The following is a 27,649-nucleotide window of genomic DNA, read 5'->3' as shown; positions in this document are numbered from 1 at the left end:
CCAGAACTATTTATTCTCCACTAAATGAAGGCAGGTCTCCTTGGAGAGAAGCTAATTCCATTCTTGGGGTAATAGTCTAGACTGACTTGGAACATTTATAGCCAGAAAGTAATGATGCTTTAGAAATTCTGAAGAAGGACACAGAAACCAGCTTAAAGGGGGATGCATTGACCAAATTGCAACAATTTGAGTATCAAAAAATAAAAATAAAACAAAAAAATTATGGTAATTACAACATATTGAGTCATGAAAAGCCAGAGTCAATAACGATATTCAAAGAAAAATAATGAGAATTTTCTTTTCAAGTAACGTGTTATATTTATTCAAAGGAGCAAAGATGTTATTATGTTTAAGCGTACGAATTGCCTCAGGATTGCAGATACATAGACACACAAAGGCAGACGAAATACTCGTCGGCAAAAGACTGAAAAGATTTCTAGCCCAGGTTCGGGATGTCCTTGTTCATTCTGGCAACCGAAGTACATTTGTTATATGTTAAATTATAGAGTCCACAGAGCCTTAAAACTCATTAACACTTTCATTGCCCACATCACCTAGAATTTTCAAATAGCAGTAGAACATTTGAAAAATATAAACTGGCTGAAGTTTATGCAGAAACCATGTTCAGATAGCCACAGTTCTTGCCCTCAAGTTCTCATGAATATAAGATTTTTCAGGCAACAGAAAGATGGCACTCTCTCCCCTTTACTTATTAGTGGATAGGCTCGTGAGCCCTCCTGCTGTTAAGTCTGTGGCCTGCCACTTACTTTATTTGATGACATAGTAATCTAGTATAAAGCACTAGTGAAATTCACAGGCTATAGGAACCCCTTCTTCCCCTCTCACCTGCATCTCCCTTGGATCTGAAGGTACTTCAAAGAAAACTTGTAGCTTTGAGTTGAATGGATTTTGTCTTTCAAATAGACTGGAAATATGGCGATATCTCTTAGCTTGCATTTATTTGCCGTTTGGTGGTTCTAGCGGTTATTCCTGGTTGTTACTCCCTGGATTTTCTCCTTTGCCCTGCATGGCCACTGAAAAGAACTGGATGAATCTTTCCTGAGGAGTGAGGGAGAGGCCTGAGGCCTTACACATTGAACCATTCTAGAGGGTTAGGGGAAAATTTTGTCAACATGAACCAAAACTGACTTTATTGAACCTGAAGGGTAGAAGATAACATTAAAAAGACAATTAAATGTGGCACTAGTTGCTCTTCAAAAAAGAAAAGATTTTAATGTTTCATATGTTGGGTTTGCAGCCATTAGTCTAAGTTGTATTTAATAGTTTTAGCAACATGTAAATTATGCCAGGGATTTTTTGAATGTTTCTTAGATGAAAATATGCTATTATGGAATTGTTAGGCTGATAAAAAATTGAGTTACTCTGCTAAAGAAATGCAAAAAGACTTATCTTAATGAAAAGTGTGATGTTTTAAAGGTCGTTTGTGTAAAAATAGAACTAGAAACATAATCCAAATAAGTGAAACTACAACAGAGGGGGAAATTGGGGTAAAGGAGATCTATGGAACTTAGGTAGTTTAAAGTTTGAGTCAATGTGGGGGCAGACCCCAAAGGTGAGACATTTTGGAAATCTGGAAGTAGCAGGCCTCAAATCTCACTCCCATCAAGCCGTGTTAGCCAAGCCTACAGCAAGGCGTAGTGAGAGGGGTTTTAAAGTTTTGTTTTTATGAGTGCTTGCTGAGACACAGAGCTACTAAACTGCAATGCCTGTGATGTTTATGCCACATTACCAGAAGCTTTTGTTTTGGAAGTGTGAACAAAAACAAACAAAAATAGTCAAAACTGTATATACTTTTTTCTCAGTGCTGCTGAAATAGTCATTTTTCACTGTATAAAGTAACTGCTAACTCTGAGATGATATTTCGGCTTCGTAGACTCTATGCGGGCACTGAACTTCACCCAGAAGTTGGATGTTGGCCCATAGAAGAGTCTCTAGTAGATCTCAATCAAACCACGTGAAACTTTGTTTTCTCCAGAATGCACAGCAGTGCAGTGGGGGCCGAAGGAAGGAAGGAAGTGGTCTGTTCTACTTGGGAGGAATAAGCCAAGAAAGGCTCATGGAGGAGGTGACCTTAAACAGTGTCTCGAAAACAGCAGAGATATTTGCCAGGCAGATGAGGCAGGGCTTAGCAGAGAGGCCAGATGTGCCCCCAGATGTGGGGAGCAGGTGGGCAAGGCGTGGTGGGGTGACATAGTCTGGTGTGTCTGTAACTGTGGCTTTCAGGAAGGAGGTAGGGCACAGAGAGATAAATGCCACATGGAAAGTTGAATGGAAAGCCGGGCCAGGTCACCGACATCCTTGTGTATCACACTAAAGAGTTTGTTTTCATTCATTTATTGAATAAATCCATATATCGAGAACCTAATAAATGCCAGGCCTTTAGGAGACAAGACACATTTTTGTTGTGGTTGCTCTCACAGAAGTAGGGGTATAGAAGGGGCAGACAGACATTAAATCAATAATCACACAAGCAATTATTTAACCTTGCTTGTGATAAGCTCTCCTCTGAGAAGGACAATGCCTGTGTAAGGAAAGAGTTTGCAACAGGGAAGTCTAACTTAGTCTAGGGGGTCTGGGAAGGTTTCCATGAGGAAGTGACAGTTAAGGCTGGGACCCAGGTGGGATCTACTGAGCTAAAGGGGGGCTTGTTGGGTGGGGTTGTTAAGAGCATTTCAGGCAGATGTGAAGTGGGCAAAGGTCTGGAGACAGGGAGTTACGCGGTGATTTAGAAAAACAGAAAAGCCTGCAGCCATGTAGACCCTACTCAGGGGAGCCACGCGATCATACTTGGGTTTTAGGAACCACCCCCCTGGCTGTAGCTTGGGGATAATAAAGGCACGTAGGACTGGAGGTAAAGAAACCAGTTGGTGTGTTGTCGTCACAGATCTGGGGGGAGTGTCGAGGTGAGAGCTGAAGCTGGGGCTGTGTGGACCGAGAGGATGGAATGGACTTGACAGATGTTGAGGGGCCAGAAGTGGCTGCACTCAGTGGCCAATAATTAGATGTGGGCAGTGAAGAGAGGAAGACTCCTGGGTTTCTGGATGGAGCAGATAGTGAAATGGAACTCGGGGGATCAGACTGGGTGGATGGAGAGGATTAGGGGTTGCTGCTGAGTTTCACTGTAGGCATAGGCATTGCTTGGTTTCGAAGTGCCCACGGGGATATCCAACGGGGAGCTGGATGTGAGTGTAAAGCTCCAGAAATATCTCAGAGCTGGCGATACGGAAGCAGGAAACAGCAGCAATTAGGTGATGGTGGAAAAGCCATGACAAGTGACACCTCACATGGGGAAAGGACATTGAGTGAGGAGACAAGGAGGTCCGGGACCAAACCCTGGGAAACGTAGATATTTACCAGGCAAACACAGAAAGAGGAGGTAGAAGGGGCCTGAGAGTGACCAGAATCGTAGAAGAATCAAAAGCAAGTACGTGCTGTATGGTCCCTATTTGCCCAAATCTCTTCTCCAAATTGACTTTCTCCCCCTCTCTGTCCTGCTCTGTGGCCTGGAAGGCTGACCGCTGTGGACTGCCCTCTGGCTTGCAGAGGTCAGCCCCTGGGAGGCTGGAGGGTGAGGAGAGAGTTCAGGTGGTGATTCTCGTGGCTTCCTCCTACTGGACAATGGATTCCTGGTGGCTGTGTTCCTCTACCAAAGGCCACAGCTCCTGCTGTGCACCCGGAGCTGCAATTCCCCTTGTCTCTTCAGGCCTAAGTGTGGGAAAGGCTTTCCCCTATATATTACTAGCCTTTAGGTCCTTCACCTTCCCTTACTAATTTCCCTTCATCCTGTCCGGTTCTTTCCAAATGGTCCTTTCACTAAACTCTCTCTAGTCATCCCTGTTTCTTGCCGTCTGGGTCCTGCTGGGATCCTCACCTTTACAGAGTTGTGTCACAAAACTACAGAGAAAGAATGTCAAGTTGGGAGTGGCCGACAGCGTCCAAAGTTGCAGAGGTTTTACCTGATGAGACTGAAGAGTCCATGCATGTCCCATGGGAGGTTGTTGGTGACCTCTACTGGCATGGGTTAAAGGAACGGTGAGCTGAAACCTGACCACGGTGTGCTGGTGTGTCAACAGACAGTTGCTGACTATTCCTTGGAGAAGCCTAGCTATAAAGGAGAAAAGAAGGTGGTATTCTGAGGGAGCAGCAGGGTGGTGTTTCCGTTCTTCAATGTGAATGTTGAAGGGACTTGAACATGTTTATAGACAGCCAACAACAATCAGGTTTCTCTGGGTCTGCATTTGAGTATAAAAATTAGAATCATCTTTTCCTAACTGCAACATCATCAGTGTTAAGTTTTAATGTAAAATTTATTAATTGGAACCTCTGATGTTCAAATATCTCAGTGCTTTCCTACCTAAATGATCTATGTCTTGTGAATGGTAGTTTTATATTAGAATTAACTAAACATAGGGAAGAATTTAGAGAATCAAATTCACTGATTCGGCTCTGAATGTTGAACCCAGTCTCTGTCACTGAAGTGCTCCCGTGTTCTTAGTGAACTGGTTTCATTTGGAAGCATCTGTAATAGTGGTACCTGGCTCTTGACACCATCTTCAAAATACCCCTCCCACCACCCCACCCCCTTTCACACTGAAGATCTGGTTCGTCACCAGAGGAGTGTAATAACTGTGTTTGGCTTATAACCTTTCTGGAATCACTGTCCTCAAGGGGACACACGAACCCCTCATCAGTGCCCATTCATGTTGTCCTCTTCAGAAACTTGTCGTGAGGGTCTTAAGTTTTTCCCCACAGCGATCTTGGAAGGAATATTGCTTTGAGCTGTGTCTACTCCCTGAACGTAAGGTTCATATTTACAAATGCCTGCATCTCCTTCACCACAGGCACTCTCATCAGGATCTGAGGGGACTTCAGCAGAACATGTTGGCATTTGTGGTAAAACATCTACATTTGAAAACTCCAAGTCTCTGAGTGAGCATTGCCACTCTGCTGCCTTGGATTGAAGAGCTGTGACATAGTCGTCAATGGACATGCCTGGGATCTCATCACTGCAAGGACGGTTGCCCAGTGACCTGGGCAAGGTCAACGGATCCTCAACTTTATTGGTGTTAGAGCCACTTTCCGGATGAGTCGCGTCCAAACCGTAGTCTGGATCAGAAGTGAGAGTTTTTCCAGAATGATGTTCCTGATTCTCACATTTCCCCAGAATCTTCGGGAAGGCGATGCTGTCCTCAAGACTCTCTAATGACACGACATCGTCCCTCCTCTCCCCTGAGTCCTCGTCCCCCAGGGGCTCGTTGGCTCTGCAGTTCTCCTCACCACGTGCCTCTGCGTCAGCCACACTTCTCCAGTCTTCTGAACTTGTTGAACTTAGAGTAAATAAAGACCCTTCGTCAGAATCGGTGTCCAGCTCGCACTGAGCGTCAGGCGTGTCCTTTTGTGCTAGTTCCTTGCTAGCAGGAGTCACATGCAGGTCATGACCCCACCCCGGAGTGAAGACGGGTGGGGACGGGTCCGTGGCTCCTGGGTCACTGAGCGTGGCCGCTCCGTAGTGGGCGAGGGGCTCTTCCTCGTCACCGGCGCCCTCGAGCCTTTGCTGCTGTGCGCTTAGCACATTCTCCTTAGAAAACTCCGAAGGGCAGTGTGGACTGCCCCCTCTCCCCTCCTTCTCTCCAGTCCTCAGAGCTTTCGTACGAGCCACCATTTGGGAGAGAGGCGTGGTCATTTCCCTGGGGATGGGTGGGCCTAATTCGTTGGAATCCTTACAGATTGAGCCAGGGCTTGTCTGTAACCTGGCAGCCACGGCAGGGATGCCCACTGATCGCTCACCGAGGGAACCTTCCCCGGCCACAGTGTCATAATTTACTTCTCCAGGAATATCATACCTGTAGATGCAGTCCTGTCCCGCCGGCATTAGTTGGGTGTCATCAGCATTCGGCCATCCGCGGAGAACGGGCCGGGCTGCACCGTGATTTGGGAGCGCGTTATCCTTCCTGCTTCCTGCCCCGGTGTGGTCCCCGCATCGTTCTCCGCCCTGCCCGCCGCCAGCCTCCTTTCTGCTCGGCGCCAGCGTTCTCGCAGGAGTGACAGCCGCGGGTGGGGCTTGGTTCTCACAGAGGTTTGGATCGTGGAAAGTTTGGCGCAGATCCATCCTTGGCCGCTCCATGTTCCCTACAGCTTTGATTTCATCGTAGAAGCCCTGGTTTGAATACACGTTCCCTGAACCTGGACTTTTTTTCCGGCATCTCTGTCGCCACAGTCTGTCCACATAAGGCCTCGCAAAAGCCCCCAGGCAGAAAGCCACGAAGAACGTGATGGACACCGACAGACAGACGGCCAGAACCAGGTCCTGGGAAGCGTCCTCCCTTCTGCCAGCAGCTTGCACATCCCCGGTGCTCCTAACCCTTCCTGGCAGCCGCCTCTCCCCGTCACTGGTGTCAGAGCCCGCAGGGTCCTTCTTGCGCAGGGTGGAAAAGCGCACTTCCCAGGGCCTCTCAGCTGTGCTCGTCGCGAGGCTTTTCGTATGATTCAGATTAGTGCGAGGAAGGTGGGTCTCTCTGGACACGCGCCTTGTGGGCGTCCACCAGTATGCCTCCTCCTTCCCTGAGAGTGGGGGTAAAAGCACACGCTGAGTTGACACGGGAATGAGATTCCAGTGGTTTAAAAAGCATCTGTGGGCTCCCCTGGTGGCGCAGTGGTTGAGAGTCCGCCTGCCGATGCAGGGGACACGGGTTCGTGCCCCAGTCTGGGAAGATCCCACATGCCGCGCAGCGACTGGGCCCGTGAGCCATGGCCGCTGAGCCTGCGCGTCTGGAGCCTGTGCTCCGCAACGGGAGAGGCCACAACAGTGAGAGGCCCGCGTACCGCAAAAAAAAAAACATAAATAAAAAAAACCATAAATAAATAAATAAAAAGCATCTGTGAGTCCTCAGTCCTCGTCTAGCTAGATTTAAAGTGGGTATTACACGATTAGCAACTTTACTGACTGATTGCTTGATTGGTTGTCGATGCCAACAGCATGTGGCAGGCTCTGTGCACGCTTACATGAGGCTCTCAGGCTCGGGTCTGCTGCTCCCAGGCCCGGGAGACTGTGTTTCTTAGGCTTCCTGACTGACTGCTGCCCACAGGAGAAAGGAAGCCAGTCTGTAGGGACAGCCACATTGTTCCTCCTTTCTCCACAGCCTTCCCTTACTTACTGCATATTTATGAGAACATTCCATCAACCCTCTGCAAAAATCTGCCTTGGCCACACCTGTGTTTGCTATATCACTTCCTCACCATTCCTCGGTGCTGGCAAACAGCAAAAATATTCGGGTTTCTCTGCTGGCTCCTGACATTCTGCCCTCCACACTTGGAATGCCCGTGTGGCTCTCACAGGGCGATGAACCAAGTGTGGCTGACACCATTAAGACTTCTCTCTAATCTTCATGGGTTTCTCCTAAACCTGGTAAGCATGGCCATGTCTCTACTGAATAGCAGTCCTGAATAGAACAGAGGCCAGGACTCACTTTTTAAAAAATGACTCATTTTTTTTTTTCCCCCAGTTAAGAGTTTGAGAATTAGCCAAGATAGTTAATAGTGTGCATGTGGGGGGCAAGCTTTCCAAAATATTCAGTTGCAGTAACATATTCTAGCAGTTTGGGAGAGTGGCAGGGAACAAATCAAAGAAAAATATACTTTTGAAATATGTGTGTCTTGTGTATGTGTAGGATTATACTTTCAGAGGGTTAGCCAGCATTTTAAATAATTATGTTTCAAGTTTTAGAAGTCCTTTCTTTGATCAGTTATTTTATTAATATTTGGGATAAAAAATATGACATTTGGGGGCTTTAGGGAAAAATTCTCTCTTTGTGAAATTTCTGGTTTTGACCAAAGCCAGTGATTTCTGAGCTAGCTGAACTAGGTTTCTCTGACCACGTGAAGAAACTCGTTCATGAACTGAGGAGAACAGTTAGGTACCAATGATTTTTCTGTGATACAGCCCAAGGATGATTAATGCCATAGCTCAGCACTCTTGCTTCTGGGGGGACTGTCATTGTTTCAAATGAGACTAAATTTTTCATGTCTCTTTTCTGTTTAAATGGAACCATTTCTGAGAGAAGAGGCACTACTGACTTACCAACAGACTTGTTGCAAATTGCATTCCACTTTTTTCTCCAGGATTCAGAAATAACATTTTGGAAGACTTCCACGCTATAGTCACACTGCCACTGGTTAACAGCCAAGTCAGCCTCCAGGTGGGGAAGTTCCAGAGCCATGATCATCATCGGCAGAATGGCGGTCAGAGCGTTGTTGCTGAGGTCTACAACCTGCTTGAGAAGAAACAAATTTAGGACCGTCTGTGAATAAAGACATTTGGAGACAAAATAAACTAGTTACAGGTACTGTCTATATCTCTATGGAAGCCATGTGAATTTAGCACTGATTTCAGAGTCAGAATACTGGGTTTAATTCTCTGCTCTGTCCCCTAAGGACTCTGTGAGACTTGGCAAATTGTTGACTCTCAAGGAGCCTACCTCCCAGGGTTGTTCTGAGGATTAAATGTATGTGAAAACTTTAAGTATGGTGCCTGTATTAGATGCCCAATCACTTTCCCTTCCTTCTTTCCTATGAACTGTGATTTGTACTGTTCAATATAACCTAGATTTCCAGTTGTTATAAAGGTCTGGAATTAGAGATCAGGTCTCGAATGTCTAGAAGCACTGTGATCTTGAAAGTGGCAGGAGATACTGGATGATGAGGACAGAGAGCCCAGAAGAACTGTGGTTGACTGAAAGTGGCAAAGAGAGCTCTTTTGCATCAAGTATTATCTTAAAGGTAATAGTACATTTCTCTGCATCCACGGCTATTCAGTATAAACAAAATGACTAATTTTCCTAGTCTCATCAGAAATGAAGGGGAAACTGGGGAACAAAAAGGATTCAGTGACTCTAAAAACACAGAGTAGGATCTGTGAAGCTGGATACGGCAGTGGTGTGATGTGGCCAGGACAGCATAGTTAGGTGTAGCTCTAGCTACCATTTGCAGAGCATTGCTGTGTACCAGGCATCCTCCTGGGTGCTTTACATGCATTATGTCTATTCCTCCCAACAACTGTGTCATTTCCCCCTTTTTACAGAGGAGGAAACGGGGCTAGGTCACAGTATATCCCATATAATCCCTACTCCTAAGGCTCGGTACCAGGTGCGCAGAAAATAAGGAGGAATGAATGAATGAATGAATGAATGAGTGAATGGCAGAGCTGAGATCTGATCTGGCTCCGTAGCTGTGTGCCTTCCACTCCAGAACACAGCCTCTCGGAGCCTGAGCTCCCACTGCACTGGAGTGAAGGGATGCACAGAGGAGGGCTGGAGCATGAGCCACCAGAGTGGGGTCATGGGGTTTGGGAGAAAATCATAAATGCAAACCTTGCTGAAAAGTAAAAAAGAGGGCCATGGATGAAATCCATGGAGGCTGAATGTAATTCAGGTCAATTGTTTAATAAACATCAGGGAAAAAGCAGCACTGGTATCTTGGGTTATCTAAATTCCTGAGAAGAGCTTTTACTCAAACACTCAAACAGCACCATAACCAAGTCTCAGTAGTGAGGGGGACCTTTGCACTGTTGAGTAACCAAGCACTCTTGACTCCCAAGGGAAGGCTGTCAAAAATAGGAAGTAGGGGCTTCCCTGGTGGCGCAGTGGTTGAGAGTCCTCCTGCCGATGCAGGGGACGTGGGTTCGTGCCCCGGTCCGGGAGGATCCCACATGCCGCGGAGTGGCTGGGATGGTGAGCCATGGCCGCTGAGCCTGCGCGTCCGGAGCCTGTGCTCCGCAATGGGAGAGGCCACAACAGTGAGAGGCCCGCGTACCGCAAAAAAAAAAAAAAAAAAAAAAAAAAAAATATATATAGGAAGTAGGAGACTGGGACCAGGAAGGAAAAAGAAACCCCCACAAAACTTTGCTTTGGCCTGGCCTTGACTAGGATCAATAGTTTTCTATGTACCCCCCCTCAACAAAAGGGTGAAATATTCTAATGTTTTTTGGGGTATTTTCTTCTTAGTGCATGTCTGCATTTTTTTTTCCCATCCTAGCAGCTGTTATATTATAAATCACGAAACTAAAAACAAAACAGAAGAGAGGACAGAGAGCTAATCAAATGATTCAGGAGGAATCATTTCTGAGCAAAGATTAAAACAGAATAGTCCAATTTGGCTAAAGAAGTGGCCATCCACTGTCACTTGAAAGGAGTGTACGTTATAGAAAGATTGGGAGCAGCATATAATGTTGCTAACGATCACTGCTCTAAGAAGAATGGCAGAGGAAAAGGAATGCTTATTTGAAATGCCAATGAAACATTTCTTTCTACCTCCACATGATGATGAATTTATGCTTTGAGAAATCTATCTGGTTTCTGAAAAGATTCCCACGTGGAAAGACATGTAATATATAAGGCAAGTATTAAATACGTCTCCTGGAAAAAAACCCAACTACATCCATTTTAATATTCGACTTTCTGGTACCAAATATGCTCATCGTGTTCCCAAAGAAGTTTTTAGAGTTATTGCTGAACAGGCAGAAGGGTTAATAGAGAAGGAGAAATTGTATGATTCTGGGCAGTTCAGGTAATTTAGAATTACAGATGATTCAGAACATTCTTGGGCTTGTTTTTTAGTTTGCCTGTAGCATCTATGACCTGTGAGCTGCAGAAGACTTATAAAGCACAATGAAAATGCACAGGAAATAAAACAGGCACAGGGAAATTGCACATACAAATATAATCAGTATACAATACGCTAAATGAGGTTCCCAGGCAATCTGACGGCCTGTTTGTGGTGAACCGAGAGCACTGCCAAGTTAAGTGGACTTTCTCTTCTGCTCTGATAACTACGACGGCAGACAGGTCCCCAATAACCTGCCCCCATATTCACACCATCTGGGTCATCTCCTCCCCTTGAGTCTATACTGTGCAAGACCTATACTGCAAGTCTATACTGTGCAAGACCTGTGCCTCTCTTCTAACCGACAGACCATGGCAAAAGCAATGGATATCCCTTCCACGATTACATTCCATAAGACTGTGATGTTCTTGCTAGCAGGCTCTCTCCTTCGGGCTCTGAAGCGAGCTGCCATGCTGTGAACTGCCCTGTGGGGAGGTCCACACGGCACAGAACTGAGGGCAGGCTTAGGCTCATAGCCAGTAAGGAATGGCGCCCGAAGCCCAGTAGCCCACGTGGAACTGAATCCTGCCAACAACCACGTGAGCTTGGAAGTGGATCCTTCTTCAGCTGGGCCTTCAGGTGAGACTCCAGCCCTGGCCAACACATTGATTGCAGCCTTTTCCCCCCCTTTTATTATTATTTTATTAATAAACTTTTTTAAAAAATTTTATTTATTTTTTTACATCTTTATTGGAGTATCACTGCTTTACAATGGTGTGTTAGTTTCTGCTTTATAACAAAGTGAATCAGCTATACATATACATATGTCCCCATATCTCCTCCCTCTTGCGTCTCCCTCCCACCCTCCCTATCCCACCCCTCTAGGTGGACACAAAGCACCGAGCTGATCTCCCTGTGCTATGCGGCTGCTTCCCACTAGCTATCTACCTTACGTTTGGTAGTGTATATATGTCCATGCCACTCTCTCACTTCGTCCCAGCTTACCCTTCCCCCTCCCCATATCCTCAAGTCCATTCTCTGGTAGGTCTGTGTCTTTATTCCTGTCTTACCCCTAGGTTCTTCAGACATTTTTTTCCCTGAAATTCCATATATATGTGTTAGCATACGGTATTTGTCTTTCTCTTTCTGACTTACTTCACTCTGTATGACAGACTCTAGGTCTATCCACCTCACTACAAATAGCTCAATTTCGTTTCTTTTTATGGCGGAGTAATATTCCATTGTATATATGTGCCACATCTTCTTTATCCATTCATCCGATAATAAACTTAAGAACAGCTCTAACTTCTCTCTCTCCCCCAAAGCAACTAAACCCAGCTAAAAGCGGGTGTGGCCTGGGGGGCAGAGGGCGCTAGGAGTCGTAATCCCCTTCATCCTCTGCCTCAGGTGCTGAGGGGCCCAGGGGGTGGGGTGCTGGGGGCAGAGGCAGAGTCGAGGTGAAGGGCATGAAGGGTGTCAGGGGGGCTCTGGAAGTGGGCAGGGAGGTGGCTGGCCTGGGATGGGGGCAGTGGTGTCTCTTCTTCCCCGTCAGTATCTGTATCCTCAGACATCCTCCTGCTGTGAGCCTGTCCCTGACAGCTTCTCGTCTTTGCCTCTGCTTCGCATCCCACCATTCTTCCGGCTGCTGCCTCCTGGCTTCCGGCCCCTGCGGGGACCCTTGTTCCCACCCATGTGGTTGTCTTCCCCATCCCCCTACATGTTAGGCACGGATGCCATCAGATCCTTCAAGAAGTCAAACTGCGGCTCCAGCTCAATGCACTGCTTCCGGTGGGATGTGGTCGCGGTCTTGGCGTTTCAGGACTGGGTCACCGGCAGGCTTTCTTCCACGGTGACTCCAGGAAAAGCTCGAGCGCCCGACAGAGGATGACAGGCACAGCCGCCGCCACCTTCCCAATCTCTTCATCCGTCTACACGATCTTCTTGATCCGGGCCGGTGGGAGCCACACGTTGTACCTCCTCTTGCTCGGCGTCTCGGGGCCTCTCTGGCTGCGCCGGGCACAGCGCCACTGCCCGCAGCCTCCCGGCCCCTGGGCCTGCTCGTCGCCCACCTGCCCTCCGTGGTTTGACTGCAGCCTCTTGAGACACCTTCAGCAGAGGCCCCAGGCAAGCCTTGCCTGGATGGCTGACCTCAGCAATAGGTAACTAATACACCTATCCATGATCGTTATCTAGCCGTTCGTTCCTTTGTTTATTCAACAAGTGTTTGTAAATACATGGTATGTACTGGACATATGTTAAGCATTAGAAAACAAAATAGACATGATGTATGTCCTCAAAGAGCTCACCGTCTGGTAGAAGGGTTATGGGGATATAGGCATTAATGGCTAAACCATACCTAGAATGAAATAATTTCAGTTTCCATACGTAAAATATGGAAAAAGCATAGTCTACTATACCTGTGTATAAAGGGAAACTAATTCAATCTGGAGACCCAGGCAAAAGGATCAGCAATAGGGGAGGGCTTGGGGTGAAAACTAGGCAGGAATGCAGTCAGCAAGGGGAGGGTGGCTTGAAATGAGGCTGGAGGGGCAAGCAGGGGCCAGGCCCTTGTCGTGAAAGCTTACAATCAGATTTGTATGTTAAAATAGTAGAGCTCGGCTTCCCTGGTGGCGCAGTGGTTGAGAGTCCGCCTGCCGATGCAGGGGACACGGGTTCATGCCCCGGTCTGGGAGGATCCCACATGCCGCGGAGCGGCTGGGCCCGTGAGCCATGGCCGCTGAGCCTGCGCGTCCGGAGCCTATGCTCCGCAACGGGAGAGGCCACAGCAGTGAGAGGCCCGAGTACCGCAAAAAAAAAAAAAAAAGAGTAGGGCGTCGCAACCACTTTAGAATTTCTATACGTAGTCTACATTTATAAAGGGCTTACTGTATTCCAACTACTGTTCAAAGCACAGTCTATGGATTAAAACATTTAATTCTCACAAAACTCTATGAAGAAGGAAGCAACTTACCTCCCTTTTACAGATGAGAAAACTGAGGCACAGAGTGATTCGGTAACTTACCCAAGATCGTGTGGCTGGCGAGGGGCAGAGCCTAGGTTTAAACTCAGGCAGCTGGCTGCAGAGTCGACCTCCCTCACCACTGCGTCACTAGTCTCAGAGAGAGGACGGGCTTGGAGGGCCATTCCGGTTGAAAGGGGCAGGGGCGAGGTTGGGCATTTGTCTTGCAGCTATGCTATGGCTAGTCCAAACTGGGATGTGCAGTAAGGGTAAGATACAGTCTGCCCTCCATATCTGTGGTTTCTGCATTCTCAGATTCAACCAACCATGGACAGAAAATAGTTTAAAAAAAAAAAATGCTGAGTGTTCCAAAAAGCAAAACTTGAATTTGTCCTGCACAGGCAACTATTTACATAGCACTTACATTGTATTTACATAGCATTTACATTGTATTATTATAAGTAATCTAGAGATGATTTAAAGTATATGGGAGGATGTGTTTAGGTTATACGCAAGTACTATGCCATTTTACATAAGGGACTTGAGGATCCACAGATTTTGGTACCCATGGGGGTCCTGGAACCAGTCCCCTTGGATACCAAGCATCAGCTATACACACAGGGCTTTGAAGAAAAAAGAGAATGGAAAATATCTCATTAATAATTTTTACATTGACTACATGTGTAAAAGATAATATCTGGATATATTGGGTTACAAAATATATTAGTAAAATTAAATTCACCTGCTTATTTTTACTTCTTAAATCTAGTTACCGAGAACATCTAAAGTTACATATGTGGCCCACATTACGCTTTATTGGATGATACTGGCCTATATAAAGAATGGGGGTGTGTGGTGCAGGTTATGGGGACAGGGGATTCAAGCTTCTCCTAAGCCATCTCTAGGTCCTGGTGTTTCTAAAGGAGCACTGAGGGGAGATTCTACAATATCTCCCCACAGAGGAGGAGAGAGGAGGAAGGGGCTAGGAGGAGAAGGGGCTGAAGCTGCCAAAGCTGGAGCAGGGCTCTAGGGGTTACTCACACTCCCAGCTGTCAGGACCTCGGTGAGATTCACTGCAAGGTGCCTGAGAGACAGGCACCATGCCTCCAAAACGTGACGTCGATCCCCCCAACCTGGCTCTGATGTTTAGAACTGCGTGTGGCACGTGGTAAGTGGGAGGCAAAGATGAGTTGATATCATTATGATTTGTATCATTCTGTGCCCAATTTTGGTGTGGAAGCATCAGGGTCACTTGGCCTTCAGAGGCCCATGTGGTCCTGGGCTCTATGGGGTGTAGAGCCCATTTAGGCCCATATAGTCCCAAATTGCATAAAACCCCAGGGACCTTTGACTGACCTTGTAGTTCAGGGAGGGAGCCTTGCTAGTAACCGAGATTTAATTTCTTGCCAACTGGTAAGTGGAAGCTTGGAGTTGGGTTTAATTAGATTTAGGAAAAATAATGAACCAATCCTCGCTGCTGAGCCTACATGTTCAAATAAAATGTCCACATTCATGTCCACTACTGAGGCCTTGGATTTTTGAGGCAAGAGAGAGACTTCAGCTCTTTTAGGGGCATCTTAAAATAGACTTATAGTTTTTGATTGGTAGCCAGTACTACTGGGCATGAAGAAACTCTTCAATGGAAGTATTCTTCTAATAGAATTGCCTATAGTTCTGCATATTAGAAATATTATAAACACTATTTTCTAACCTGTAATTTTTTTAGGTCCTTGAAGGCTTCTGGATGAATTCTGAATATCTTGTTGCTCTTTAAATGGAGGCTTTCTAGTTGCAGGCAGTTATGAAAATCAGACAAACCAATTTGCGTTATCCCATTGAATGACAGATCCAAACTCTGTAATGACTTCAGTTTCCACAGCCCTGTTAAAATTAAAAAGCAACTTGAAATATAAATTGGTGGTACTTACTGCAGCATTGTTTGTAATGGTGGAAAACTGGACACAACTTAAACGGCCCACGACAGAGAAATGGGCAAAGGATGGCTATATCAATACTACAAAATACTGTGTAGTCTTAAAAGAGAATGGGATAGATCAACCTGAAATAACTGAACAGGAAGGAAAAGTTAAGTTGCAGGAAAGTAGAGTATAATTCCAATGTTCTTGGGAAAAAAAGGCCACATACAAACATACACACATGTTTCAAGCGAGCAGAGAAGAAGGCCTGGAAGGAGATGAACTAAGCTACCAGTGGTAGCTACACTTAGAAGTACGATGGTGGAGGGAGGTGAAACTATGCTTCGATTTTATACACTTTTGAATTCTTCCTTTGAATGAACATGTACTAATTCTATAATAAAAGCATCAATCAAAAATCTAACCTTGATTGAATGAAACGGTAAATATGATACTTGCTTATTTGATTGAACTATGGGTAAAACTGGATGATCTTGCTATGGTTATAGAGGAAAAAAGTTGTTTTGATACTTTATTTACATGGATGAATTCTTCCCCTTTTAAGATGTCCTCATTCTATTTTGTAGCTGTATCCTTTAACTACTTATCGTTGATATTATAACTATTTTTTATATTTTTCAAAGGTAATATGTTAGAGCTAGAGGTTTTAGTTTCCGGCAAAATAATAGAATTGAGTTTTGGTCTCTGCCTTTGTATTTCACTTGATTCCAGAAGTAACCATGAGGCCCATTTGGCACTGAAGGTAAAGGTTGAGAATGATGCACCAGCCGTAGCAGTCTTCCAAATCTGAGTTCCCATATGAGTCTCACGTGGAAGCCCTGCAGTTTTACATTTCCTTCTGCTCTGTTCTCACACATAGTCTGCGTCTTTAACAAACGACTGCATAGCAGATCAGGTTGGTTCAATTCCAGAAGGGTTTATTCCTTGTCTACTATCTGCAAACGATCAGTACTTACTGTAAGACTAATTATGCAGAAACATGATGACCTAAATGAAATGGCTGCACATCTATGTTCTCATTTGCTCATTTCAGCTGTACAGACTAAGCAAGAGACCACAAGGACGACAACTCAGTCGAAATATTATGAGCATGGTACTTCGTGCTGAGGACAAAGACAGCGGAGAAACTTTGTGTCTGGTTGCGTGATAAGACACACACACAAGAAAAAGTTATTAGTTATATAAAGCAGTTTTACCCCCACTATTGACTGTAAAATAATTGTTGTTTGTCAGCCTCTCCATCAGATGATTAGTCCTTTCAGGGCAGAATTCACACCTTTGTGAACACTTGTAATGCCCAATATATAATATACATTCAATAGGCTAGAAGTCACGGTGTTTGACCTGCACAGAGATTTAAAAGTTGTTGAGCCAACATCAAAGATTCAGTACGAATATGTACATTTCTAGCTTTTCTTGAAAAATAAGTCTCAAGTGGCACAAGACATTTGGCTGGAGCTGAATGAGGGCTGCCTGCTACGGATGGGGCATGCACTTATAGAAGAATATGATGTCTCTATCAAAAATAGGAAGACAAAGGATAGGCCAAGAAGCCTGCATGTTTAAAAAAATGAGAGAGGGCTTCCCTGGTGGCGCAGTGGTTGAGAGTCCGCCTGCCGATGCAGGGGACACGGGTTCGTGCCCTGGTCCGGGAAGATCCCACAAGCCACGGAGCGGCTGGGCCCGTGAGCCATGGCCGCTGAGCCTGGGCGTCCGGAGCCTGTGTTCCGCAACGGGAGAGGCCACGACAGGGAGAGGCCACGACAGTGAGAGGCCCACATACCGCAAAAAAAAAAAAAAAAGAGAGAGCCAAGGCTGAGATTCAGCTGGCATATGCTGGTGAGAAACACTTCCATATTGGTTCATAAATAGCTGCTGCTGAGCCACTGTGTGTTGCCCCGCTGCGCTAGGCACTTTAGTCTATTCTCCCTTCCACCTCCCGCCCCCAGCAGGATTCTGCTTCATCATTACAGCCAGAAGGCATCCAACTTGGGAACCCAGGCTAAAGGCCTCTTGTTAAATATTTTGAATATAAGCTCTGGAGAAAATACATTTCTTTCTGGACTGAAGAATATTCCTACGTGTTTTAATACGCAAATGTATGGGTCTTGAGAAAAAAATGCAACACAGAAGCTGATATGAAAGAAGTTTCTCAACATTTTCATGATAATTGCCTGACCTGTACAGGGATGTGAGCTCATGGTCCCTATCATATCTAGTACTTAATTGAATTGAATAAGTACCCCGGGAGTTCAGTGGAGAGGGAGACCATGTCTAGTTTGGTCTCTATCAATGGACAGGGGGGTGTTGAAATCTCCAACTGTAACAGTGGATTCGACATGGAGCTGGACCTTGCAGGGCCTTCTCAGGGACAGACCCCTGTGTCCCTGGCCTCTCATTTGTAGAAAAGCTTTAGCCTCCTAGGGCTTCCCCAAGTTCCAAAGAGCAAATTCAATCACAGAAGTGACAAAATGTAGAAACAAAGGAAAACAGTCAAGCAAGACAAAATAATAATAGTTTATAAAAATAGAATGACCATATGGTCCAGCAATCCAATTTCTGAGAATATACGCGGACAAAACTATAATTCAAAAAGATACATGCCCCCCTGTGTTCATAGCAGCACTGTTCACAACAGCCAAAACATGGAAGCAACCTAAATGTCCATTGACAGAGGAATGGATAAAGAAGATGTGGTACATATATACAATGGAATACTACTCAGCCATAAAAAGGAACGAAATAATGCCATTTGCAGCAACATGATGCAACTAGAGATTATCATACTAAGTGAAGTAAGTCAGAAAGAGAAAGACAAATACGTGATATCACTTATATGTGGAATCTAAAATATGGCACAAGTGAACCTATCTACAAAACAGAAACAGACTTGTGGTTGCCAAGGGAGAGTGGGGGAGGGAGAGGGACAGACTGGGGGAGTTTTGGGTTGGTAGATGCAAGCTATTACCTTTAGAATGGATAAACAACAAGGTCCTACAGTATCGCACAAGGAACTATATTCAGTATCCTGTGATAAACCATAATGGAAAAGAATATAAGAAAAGAATGTATATAAGTGTATAACTGAGTCCCTTTGCTGTACAGCAGAGATTGGAACAACATTGTGAATCAACTATACTTCAATTAAGAAAAATAATAGTTTAGCTATAAAAAAAAGTCAAAAAGACCTTTAGTTCCTCCTCAAGGGTATAGATAATATCCTGAGTCATAGCCTTGAGCTGTTTTGCAGATACTAAGACCCTACCAGGTGGAGGAAGTTAACTGCATGCTGACCCCATGAGCACATAGACCCCATGGTTGGAACCAGAAGGTTGATGATTCCTGAAACATCACCCTGTTTCTTTGCCATCAACCAATCAGAGAATTACGCATGAGCAGATCACACACCCTGTGACCCTCTCCCTCACCCTGTCTTTAAAAACTCTTCTCTGAAAACCATCGAGGAATTCAGGCCATGTGAGCATGAGTTGCCTGTTCTCCTTCCTCGGCACCCTGAGGTAAATGCTGTCTGTGCTTTCCTTCACCACAACCCGGTGTCAGTAGATGGGCTTTGTTGCACATCGGGCCAGCAGACACAAGTTAGGTTTGGTAACAGATTTGCTCACTTCTCTGTACAGTTCTGTCAGGTTTTTCCTCACAGATTTTGACAATCTATTGTTAGGTGTATTCACATTAGAATTATTATATCCCCTTCAAGAACTGATCCCTTTATCATTAAGTAGTGCTTTCTTTATCCCTGAAGTCTCCTTTGTCTGAAATTAATATGGCTACTCCACCTTTCCTTAGATTAGTGTTTCTCTAATGGCGAATCTTTCTCCATCCCTTTAGCTAGCAGTTTTATTTGTAATACCAAAAAAGACAGTCCAAGTGTCTGCTGACAGGTAAATGAGAGTATCCACACAATGAAATTCTACTCAGAAATAAAAAGGAATGCACTTTTAATACATACAACGACATGGATGAATCTCAAAATAATTATACTGAATGAAAGAAGATACATCAAAAATAAAAGAATGTGTTGAACGACTGCATTTATATAAAATTATAGAAAATGCAAATGAATCGATAGTGACAGAAAGAAGATCAGTGGCTACTTGGGCAGGGGAGAGATGATGGGTGGGAAAGATCGACTGCAGAGAGGCATGAGGAAATTCTGGGGGGTGATGGACAGTTATCTTGATAGTGGTGATGGTCTCACAAGTCAGTGTGGTTCAGAGAGCCAGAGGACAGACCAGAGCACTCGGAACATGGAGAATCAGGGGTCTCCAACATTATACAGGCCTACAGAAGTATGAACTGTAGTGCAAGATTGTTGGTGAGCACTCTGAACTTTATGCAAACTCTGAACAGTTGTAGAAAGAGAATGAAAATCACCTTCGGTTACTCATTGTACCAGAAATCAAGGAGGTGATGACTATTATAGCAAAGATTAGGATGGGAAACAGAATTAAGATACTCAGGCTGATCAAATGGCCCTAAAGGAGAACTAACACTTTTTGAGCACCTGTTATGTACGAGGTACAATGAGAGATGTTTTATATATGTCATCACTCTGTGTGTTATAGTTTTTACAAATGCTATCTCTAACCCTCACATCAACCCTGTATATATCACTATCTCCAGTTAAAGATAAGGACCAGGAAGCTTTTCTAGGTTAAGTGACTTGCTTAAGGTCAATAAACAAGCAAATAGAGTAATACAAGGCGTATAAAAGATAAAGTAAAAGAGTAAATAGGAAGAGTGGGACCAGAACATGCCCAAGCATGGGGGGGATTTTGAACATGGAGAGTTATAAGAATATCCTCTTATTTGATTCCCTTCTTAATATCAAGCTAAGATCCCCAAGAAGAAGGGAAACTTCTGCACATGGGAATTAAGACTGTGAAGTTCAGTTACTCCTCCCATGTGAAGATTTTCCTTTTACTTCCAATTTTAGAGAATTAAGGTGCAATGTTATTAAGAGAACTAGTGGAGTCCTGCAAATGACCTTTTTGTTTGGCGGTCTCTCAAGATGGAGTTGGAAAATTTGGGTAAACTCTTCTATGACACTTGGCTGTGTTTCTCAATAAGAGAATATGTTCTTTTACATATTTTGCATGGCGAATCAACGTTGAGGAGTATTCAGGTGAGTGAAAGAGGTTGTGAGGCGCATTAAGAGCTGGGGCTTGGACATCAGAGAGTACATTTTATGTCTTGAGAGAGTCCAACATTGGGAAAGGCATATGGAGGAGCTTTTGTGGAGATGGGATTATTTATTGAACTGCTTTCTGATGATCACATAGGCAGGAATTTGATAAGCCTTTGCATTTAGAACGCCAGAGGCAGTTTCATTATTTCCAAGAAATTATCTCAGTGTCTATGAGAAAAAAAAGGCCACAGAGGGCATGCCCAGACATTACACCATCTTAGAAACATTCCTTTGGACGTTGAATTTCTTAAGTGGTCTCCCAAATGTGATAATCTGATAACATAAAATGATGATATTCAAGGGTTATGGCTTCAAGTTCAAAGAGTATTAGGAATTGGAATGGAGTCTGGAATGATCCTGGATAAGATATTTGAGTCATAAAATCAGCCCCTTAATGTGGTCAAATTTATATAGGTGAGCCAAAGACCTTGACCTCTTAGCTTAATGATATACATTCATTTTGTTACTTTAGAACTTGAATTGGTTTTGAGAACATTGGTTATTGGTATTTCCATAATCCAAACAGTAATCAGGATGAAAGGTTGAATTCCCTACAAATGAAGAGTACAATATACTTTTTTTTCAACAATACGCTGGTTATGTTTTTTTCTCCTCCATCAGTTTCAAAAATCAGGTATTATTTCATCTCATTGACAACATATTTATCTCTTGGATTCTGGAATTTAGTATGTTAATGTGAGGCTGTCACATCTGGTCTTTCAACCTAACTGGAAACTCAGTAAGATGTTGGTGCTGATACGTTTTCAGGCACTTTGTGGGCACTCCAGAAATACTGTTTGATGAAAGTGGGATAGTTTAACTGGAGACCGATCCCCTTGTTCTCAATTTTTTTAAACTGATTTTTCCATTATTAATGCTGTACTCCAAGAATATGGGAGGAATGTGGTCATGAAGGTTAAATTCATGGCTGGCTTCTGTTTTGTGAATTGCATTGGCCAGTACCTCCTCTGGGTGTTTTCCCAACATGAAGCTTATTGGTAACATCACAGATGATCAGCATCAAGAAAGGAAATCAGCTGACACTGAGCTGGTTAGTCAATGTGATCTTTCACCCTTACAAAAATGGGCTTTCCACAGTCAAAGCAACTTTTCACTGGCTCTATAAACTGTCACCATATTAAGATATGTGAAACATGATTTATAAAGGTGCTATAGGCCAATTGCTTGACTGCTGCTTTCTGAGAAATCTCTAATTAATCATTATCTTTAGATGAGTGCAAACACCTATGTAAATAGATACAAATGATTCTCTGCTTATGAATTATAGTGGGCTAGGAGTCACATCTACTGCAATAATTATTTAACATTTTTAAAGATAACTTGAGATTTGGACAAAAACAAATTTATCATTTGTTTCTAAAAGACTGTTATTCTCAATTTGTGCCAAGAGTAATAAGAACTAATATTTGCAAAGTACTTTAGAAGTTTATGAAGTACTTTTCACATTTTAATAGCTACTGTTTATGATGCCAAATACTGTGTTAAGTTAGGTTCTTAAGATACGTCTTTCCTTTAATCCTCACAGTTCTGAGTAAATATTACATTATCTAGACATTTCCTTTAAAAAGGCATAGGATAAAGGAATCAAAAAAGAACAAAGGTCAGGAGTAGGATGGCACCTCAGGGAGCACCTCTCTTACCAGCTTTTTCCCTCGAAAATGGGATTTCAACGTCAGAGTTACCCAGCCATAGTCACAGAATCATAAAATGGGACAGGACGCCAGAGGGGACTCTAGTCCCTAATAAGAACTGAAAGTGTATGATGATTACAGGAAAACAAACCCCAAAATGCTACGGAGAAAAGAACTCTGAATTACATCCAATTAGATTCAGGGCTTACAGTGGACCTCCATCATCAATCTGTTTCATTCATCTCTCCATGGTTTTATTTGCTAGAATTCCATTAGAATTTCAGATAAAGGATTTACTCATTTCACATCTTTTTATCCCCTCCTTTGCAAGCTTAACATATTTCCTGATATTCTGGGAGGTAGAAGTTTAACTTGGGAAAGGAGGATGGGACTGCATCTGCATTTTATAGGGATATTTGGTCCTTACATGAAATGTATTCATCCTAACCTCCAGTTAGCTCTGGAGAATTCATCTGCCTTAAGGAGATATAGTCAGCGTTTCTCTATCTACTGTTATGGTGGGATAATATCTTGACATATTAAGCTTTTACCTGTCTCTCTTTTCCTTGTGTCCTTTCTCTCTGTTCAAGCAGTAAGTAAAAGCTCTGTGTTAATTGTTCCAGGGGAGGCACATGGCAAGGCAGAAAGCAGAGGCGAGCAGAGGCGACTACAAGTCTTTTTGGCTTTTGTTTTCCAAAGGCCTGAATCTTTACAGGAAAGGAATTTCTAGATCTAGATAGAGAGTTTTGAAGAAACAAAAGCACGTAAGAATTTTCTACAAACTGAAAGACTGAAAAGAAACATTCTCTGGCTAGAGGGGGTAAGGGACACACACACACACCACACACACACACACACACACACACACACACTTTGATGCCTTGTCAGGGTATAAGATTCTAGAGCTGCGGTATAAATCTAGGAAAAGATAAAGGAAAGCCCATGAAAAATTGATGTTAAGTGTAAGTACCCGTACATCCCACCACAACTGACGCTAGCAAAATGGGGGCTCAGAATCAGAAACTGTGCTGAGTTATAAACAGTAGAAGGTTATATCTCTAGTACACTTGAATTTGTGGGTTGAGATTCACATCTACCATACTAGTTAGAAAACACAGTTATATCATGTGGATATGTGTAGCTTTAATGATGTTCGTCAGAGTTATAGCAACCAAAATGGAAATAATCTAAATGTTGTTTGATTGAACAGATTATAATATATTAAAATTATTCAACTATTTAAAATATTATTTATGAGATTGCTTAATTATGTAAAGATGTTCAAAATATTCTGTGATATAAAATTATGTTATGAAATATTATGGACAGTAAATCCAATTTTGAAAGAAAAATATATATGTAGGCATAAAGAATAAACTTGAAGAATACATATTACATGAGGGACTTTAATGTTTCCCTTTAAATTTTTCTTTAATTCCTAATATTTTACAAAAAACAGGCATTCCTTTTGTAATAAGAACAATATGATAAAAATCATAAAATAAAACGCAATTAGTTTACACTTTGCACTGAAAATACTATACACTGCTTTTATGGGAAAGTTCAGGGAGAGAAGACTCCTGTCCTTCTCACACAATTCTGCTGCTATGGTGACTGAAATAGTAGTCCCTTCACCTGCCAGGCTATTATAGTCAAAATTATGCTTAAAACAAGATACTGGAGAAAGAGCAAAAAATAAATGAAAAAACAAAAAAATAAAAGCATGAAATGAAAGAACTGAAAGTGAGAAAAACTAAATATGCATAATTTGAGATGGAGACACATGAGAAAATCCTTACACTTTCTTTTTTTAGCATAAGATCTTATATAAAGTAAGTACTTAGCAAAGAGTGACCAAGACTGAAAATAGACAGGGAAAGGAAACTGTCTAGCACTCCTGAATATAAAAAGGAAGCTCTGGCTTATGAATCTGATACATTTTCTAAATAAAACATTGGTGGATTAGTTAAGGAACTCCAAAATGTAGATTACTGAGTGTTGGAATGGATGAGAATTTATTATAATAGGAGGGTATGTGGAGTTCTGATAAGGAGTCCTACTTTGATTTGATAATAAGGAAGTTTATATATAATATTAGCATATATGTAGTCTACATTTGGAGGAAAACCAGATAAGAAGATGTAAAATGTATTCTGTAAAAATAAAAATTATAAATATGGCAACACTTAATTTGCATTGTTACATATTAAAAGTATCTGAACTACTTATTTCTTAGTGCTTTTCTGTAATTAGTAAAAAAAAAATACATAAATCAAAGTAGGTAATTTAAAATCACACCTTATTATTTAGTACTTAAATACTTCCTAGTATCTCTTGACAAATCCATATAAGATTAATGTAAGTTATAGCAATGGGAGATTAAATTACATTGACTTTAAATTCCACATATTATAACTTAAAATTCCACTAAGAAACTCCTTTTATTATATTTGCTCTGATCCAACTGCTTTACTTTCAGCTCTTTCCTTGAAACTGAAAACAAACCTGGAATTCTTATTGACATAAAACATTAGCTCTCCACATACTCATTGTTTCTTGGTCTAGTCCATCTTTTAAAGTTGTACTTACCCTTGGGAATGTCACTGAGTTTATTTCTTTGAAGAATGAGCAACTTTAGAAATGGAAGCCCATTTCTCAAGCTGCCTCTGTGGCGTTTCACCCACAAGGACTTGAAACTGAGTAGATCCAACGACACGGAGTGAATGGCGTTGTTGCTGAGGTTTAATATTTCCAAAGCACGAAAATGTGCAAGAGAGCTTAAGGTTATTTTCGATAGGAGATTGTTACTGAGGTCCAGGTGTCTTATATTCCATTCTTCTTTTTTCATGTGAGTTTGTAAGAGAACCCTAAAGAAACTGGAACTTACATCCACTAGGGCTGCTATCTGTGATATGTCCACAGGTATTTCATGCTTTCCAGCAAAAGAACAATTTGTCAGAAGATATCCGTTCCACTGGCACTCGGAATTGAATAAAATACTGCTTTTTCTTGATGGGTTTGTCATTGTGTCAGTAAAATAAAGACCTATAACCATGGTAACGACTCTGAGATGTAGGTTTTTCATAATGCCTGGAGAAAGAAAAATTGACTTATTCAAAATAACTTATGTAAAAACTAATAGCAAATAAGCAGAAATTTTAATTTTCAATTTAAGATTCAGGCAAGTTATCTTGCCTTGATTGCCAAGTTACACGGATGTTTGATTTCTTACACAGTGGGGCAAAATGTAGCTACCAAAATGGTAAACAGCTAGAGTGTAAAATTACATTTATGCCACAGTTTTAAAGAAAGAACCCCTCCTGATTTGTCAGAAAATGTGTACTCACTTGGGCCTCACCTGTGTCTGCTTCTCCAGGATTACTCACCCTGCAGTCTGCTTTGGAATGAGGGAAACCTACCAAGATGAAAAACTTCTCTGCTTCCTTCCTGGTCTTCAGTACCGAGCAAAGTCTATTATCCTTATTTTACAGCACGGTAATCAGCCATGTGCTTTATCACATGAGTGACAAGCCATATAGTTACACCAAACCGTGGAACTGTATCGGTGGAAAGTTCAACTCATGAAAGAGACTCGATTTTTTTTAATGACTAGAAGAGCTACAAGCTTTGTCTTTGTGGCTTTTGTGGCTTTTCAAATCCACTTGAAACCATTTAGATACCTACGTTAAAAAAAAATGGGTTATAAAAAGGATGCTCTCCCTAGGACCCATGAAGATATAATTAGATACAGAAACTCAAGGATCTTTCTCACCAAAGATTCTTGAGAAGCAATTGAAAGCTTTAAAACAAGTATCTACAAATCACAATGCCTGAATGTATGCACAAAAAACAATTTTAAGAGTAGATGAGGAGGGGTGGGATAGGGAGGGTGGGAGGGAGGGAGACGCAAGAGGGAAGAGATGTGGGAACATATGTATAACTGATTCACTTTGTTATAAAGCAGAAACGAACACACCACTGTAAAGCAATTATACTCCAATAAAAAACAAAAAAAGAGTAGATGAATAACTTTTTTGTGATTTAATTACTAAATTAATTACTAAATTTAATGATTTAATTACTAAATTCCATTAAAAACTCAGTGTGTGTACAAATAACCGCATTACTCGGCACGTAGGTTTACAGCAAATTGTCCCTTCCGTTCTGTTCCAATGGCAAATGGCACCATTCTAGTTCTCATCACTAATCTGCAATACTAGCATGGGCTTAACTGGTTTTCCTGTTACTGCCTTTCAATTTTCCTTCTTGCTTCATCCAATGAAATTCCAAAGGGTTACTTCCCCATAGTACTGTTTTCCCATATCATATCCTCATTCAGAATCCTTAAAGGGCTCTGCAGTGCCTACAGTCCAAATCTCTCAGGTTGGCATCCCAGGCTTTCTATTATTTACCTAAGTTCATGAACTAGTTTTAAAAGTACATGTGGAGCAACTACAAGATGGGGCTTGTGCACCTCGGTATATATGTAGATCTCATGCAAAAATTAGCTTTTACTTCACTCCAATTCCAAGCCCAATGCCTTTTCCTCTCCTCAGTCCAAATCCTACATATGTCCTTCCAGATCCATCACAAACCCTATGACCTGAAGACCCTTCTTCCTGCTTTGGCCTCTATTTTGTTCAGAAATCTTTCAGTAAATATTTACTGAATGAATGAATGCATGCTAGTAACATTCAGTTTGACAGAATATCAGTACCGTCCTATATGGCTATCGCTTTGCATTGTGTCTGTTTTAAACAGCCCAAAAGACTATAAGCTCCCAGACGGTAAGGGCCATGTTTTCATACATACATACATATATATATAACTTCCCCCCATGTTTTATATTTTTAATAGTCTTTAGTCTGTCATAGGACTATGCTATCTATATATCTATATATAGGGCTATATCTGTATTATCTACGTATCATCTATTTATCTCATCTATGTATCTATATATTTTCCCCCATGTTTTATATTTTTAATAGTCTGCAGTCTGTCATAGGGTTATGCTCTGCTTGGATAAATGAATGCATGCAATGGATGAAATTTACCATGTAACTTTTTAAACTTTGGTTTCATACAAGGTCAAATCTGCCATATTTTGAAGGGCATCTAAGTTTGGGTACACGTGGCTATGAACTGCAAAGGTGCCCTACAGCACGGAGGAGTGATTTATTTTTAAAGTGTGCCTCTTATGCAATACCAGAAATTCAATTAATTTGTAGAGTCAGAAAGATATTTGTTACCATATTCAAAGCTGCAATCATTACAT

General features: G+C 42.5%; 1 protein-coding gene and 1 pseudogene across 2 annotated transcripts; both read right to left on the bottom strand.

The window, feature by feature from the left end:
* Positions 1 to 301: 301 nt before the first annotated feature.
* On the bottom strand, positions 302 to 25,972 carry LRRC66 (leucine rich repeat containing 66). 2 transcript variants are annotated; one of them, XM_060148201.1, is made up of 5 exons: positions 25,733 to 25,972; positions 24,964 to 25,464; positions 15,288 to 15,457; positions 8,099 to 8,288; positions 302 to 6,582 (listed from the first exon to the last, which is right to left on the bottom strand). In XM_060148201.1, the coding sequence occupies exons 2-5, from the start codon at positions 25,457 to 25,459 to the stop codon at positions 4,709 to 4,711; spliced, it is 2,730 nt and encodes a 909-aa protein (XP_060004184.1). In that variant the 5' UTR covers positions 25,460 to 25,464; positions 25,733 to 25,972; the 3' UTR covers positions 302 to 4,708. The 2 variants fall into 2 exon arrangements, with proteins under 2 accessions (XP_060004184.1, XP_060004183.1); XM_060148200.1 differs by lacking the exon at positions 25,733 to 25,972 and having other exon boundaries at positions 8,099 to 8,291; positions 24,964 to 25,492.
* Positions 11,883 to 13,761, bottom strand: LOC132519566 (dr1-associated corepressor-like; annotated as a pseudogene).
* Positions 25,973 to 27,649: the final 1,677 nt, after the last annotated feature.

This window comes from Lagenorhynchus albirostris, chromosome 4 (genome assembly GCF_949774975.1).
Source record: "Lagenorhynchus albirostris chromosome 4, mLagAlb1.1, whole genome shotgun sequence".
Lineage (NCBI taxonomy): Eukaryota > Metazoa > Chordata > Mammalia > Artiodactyla > Delphinidae > Lagenorhynchus > Lagenorhynchus albirostris.
Note: the sequence above shows the minus strand (reverse complement) of the source record. Positions and strands in the feature narration are given on the sequence as shown.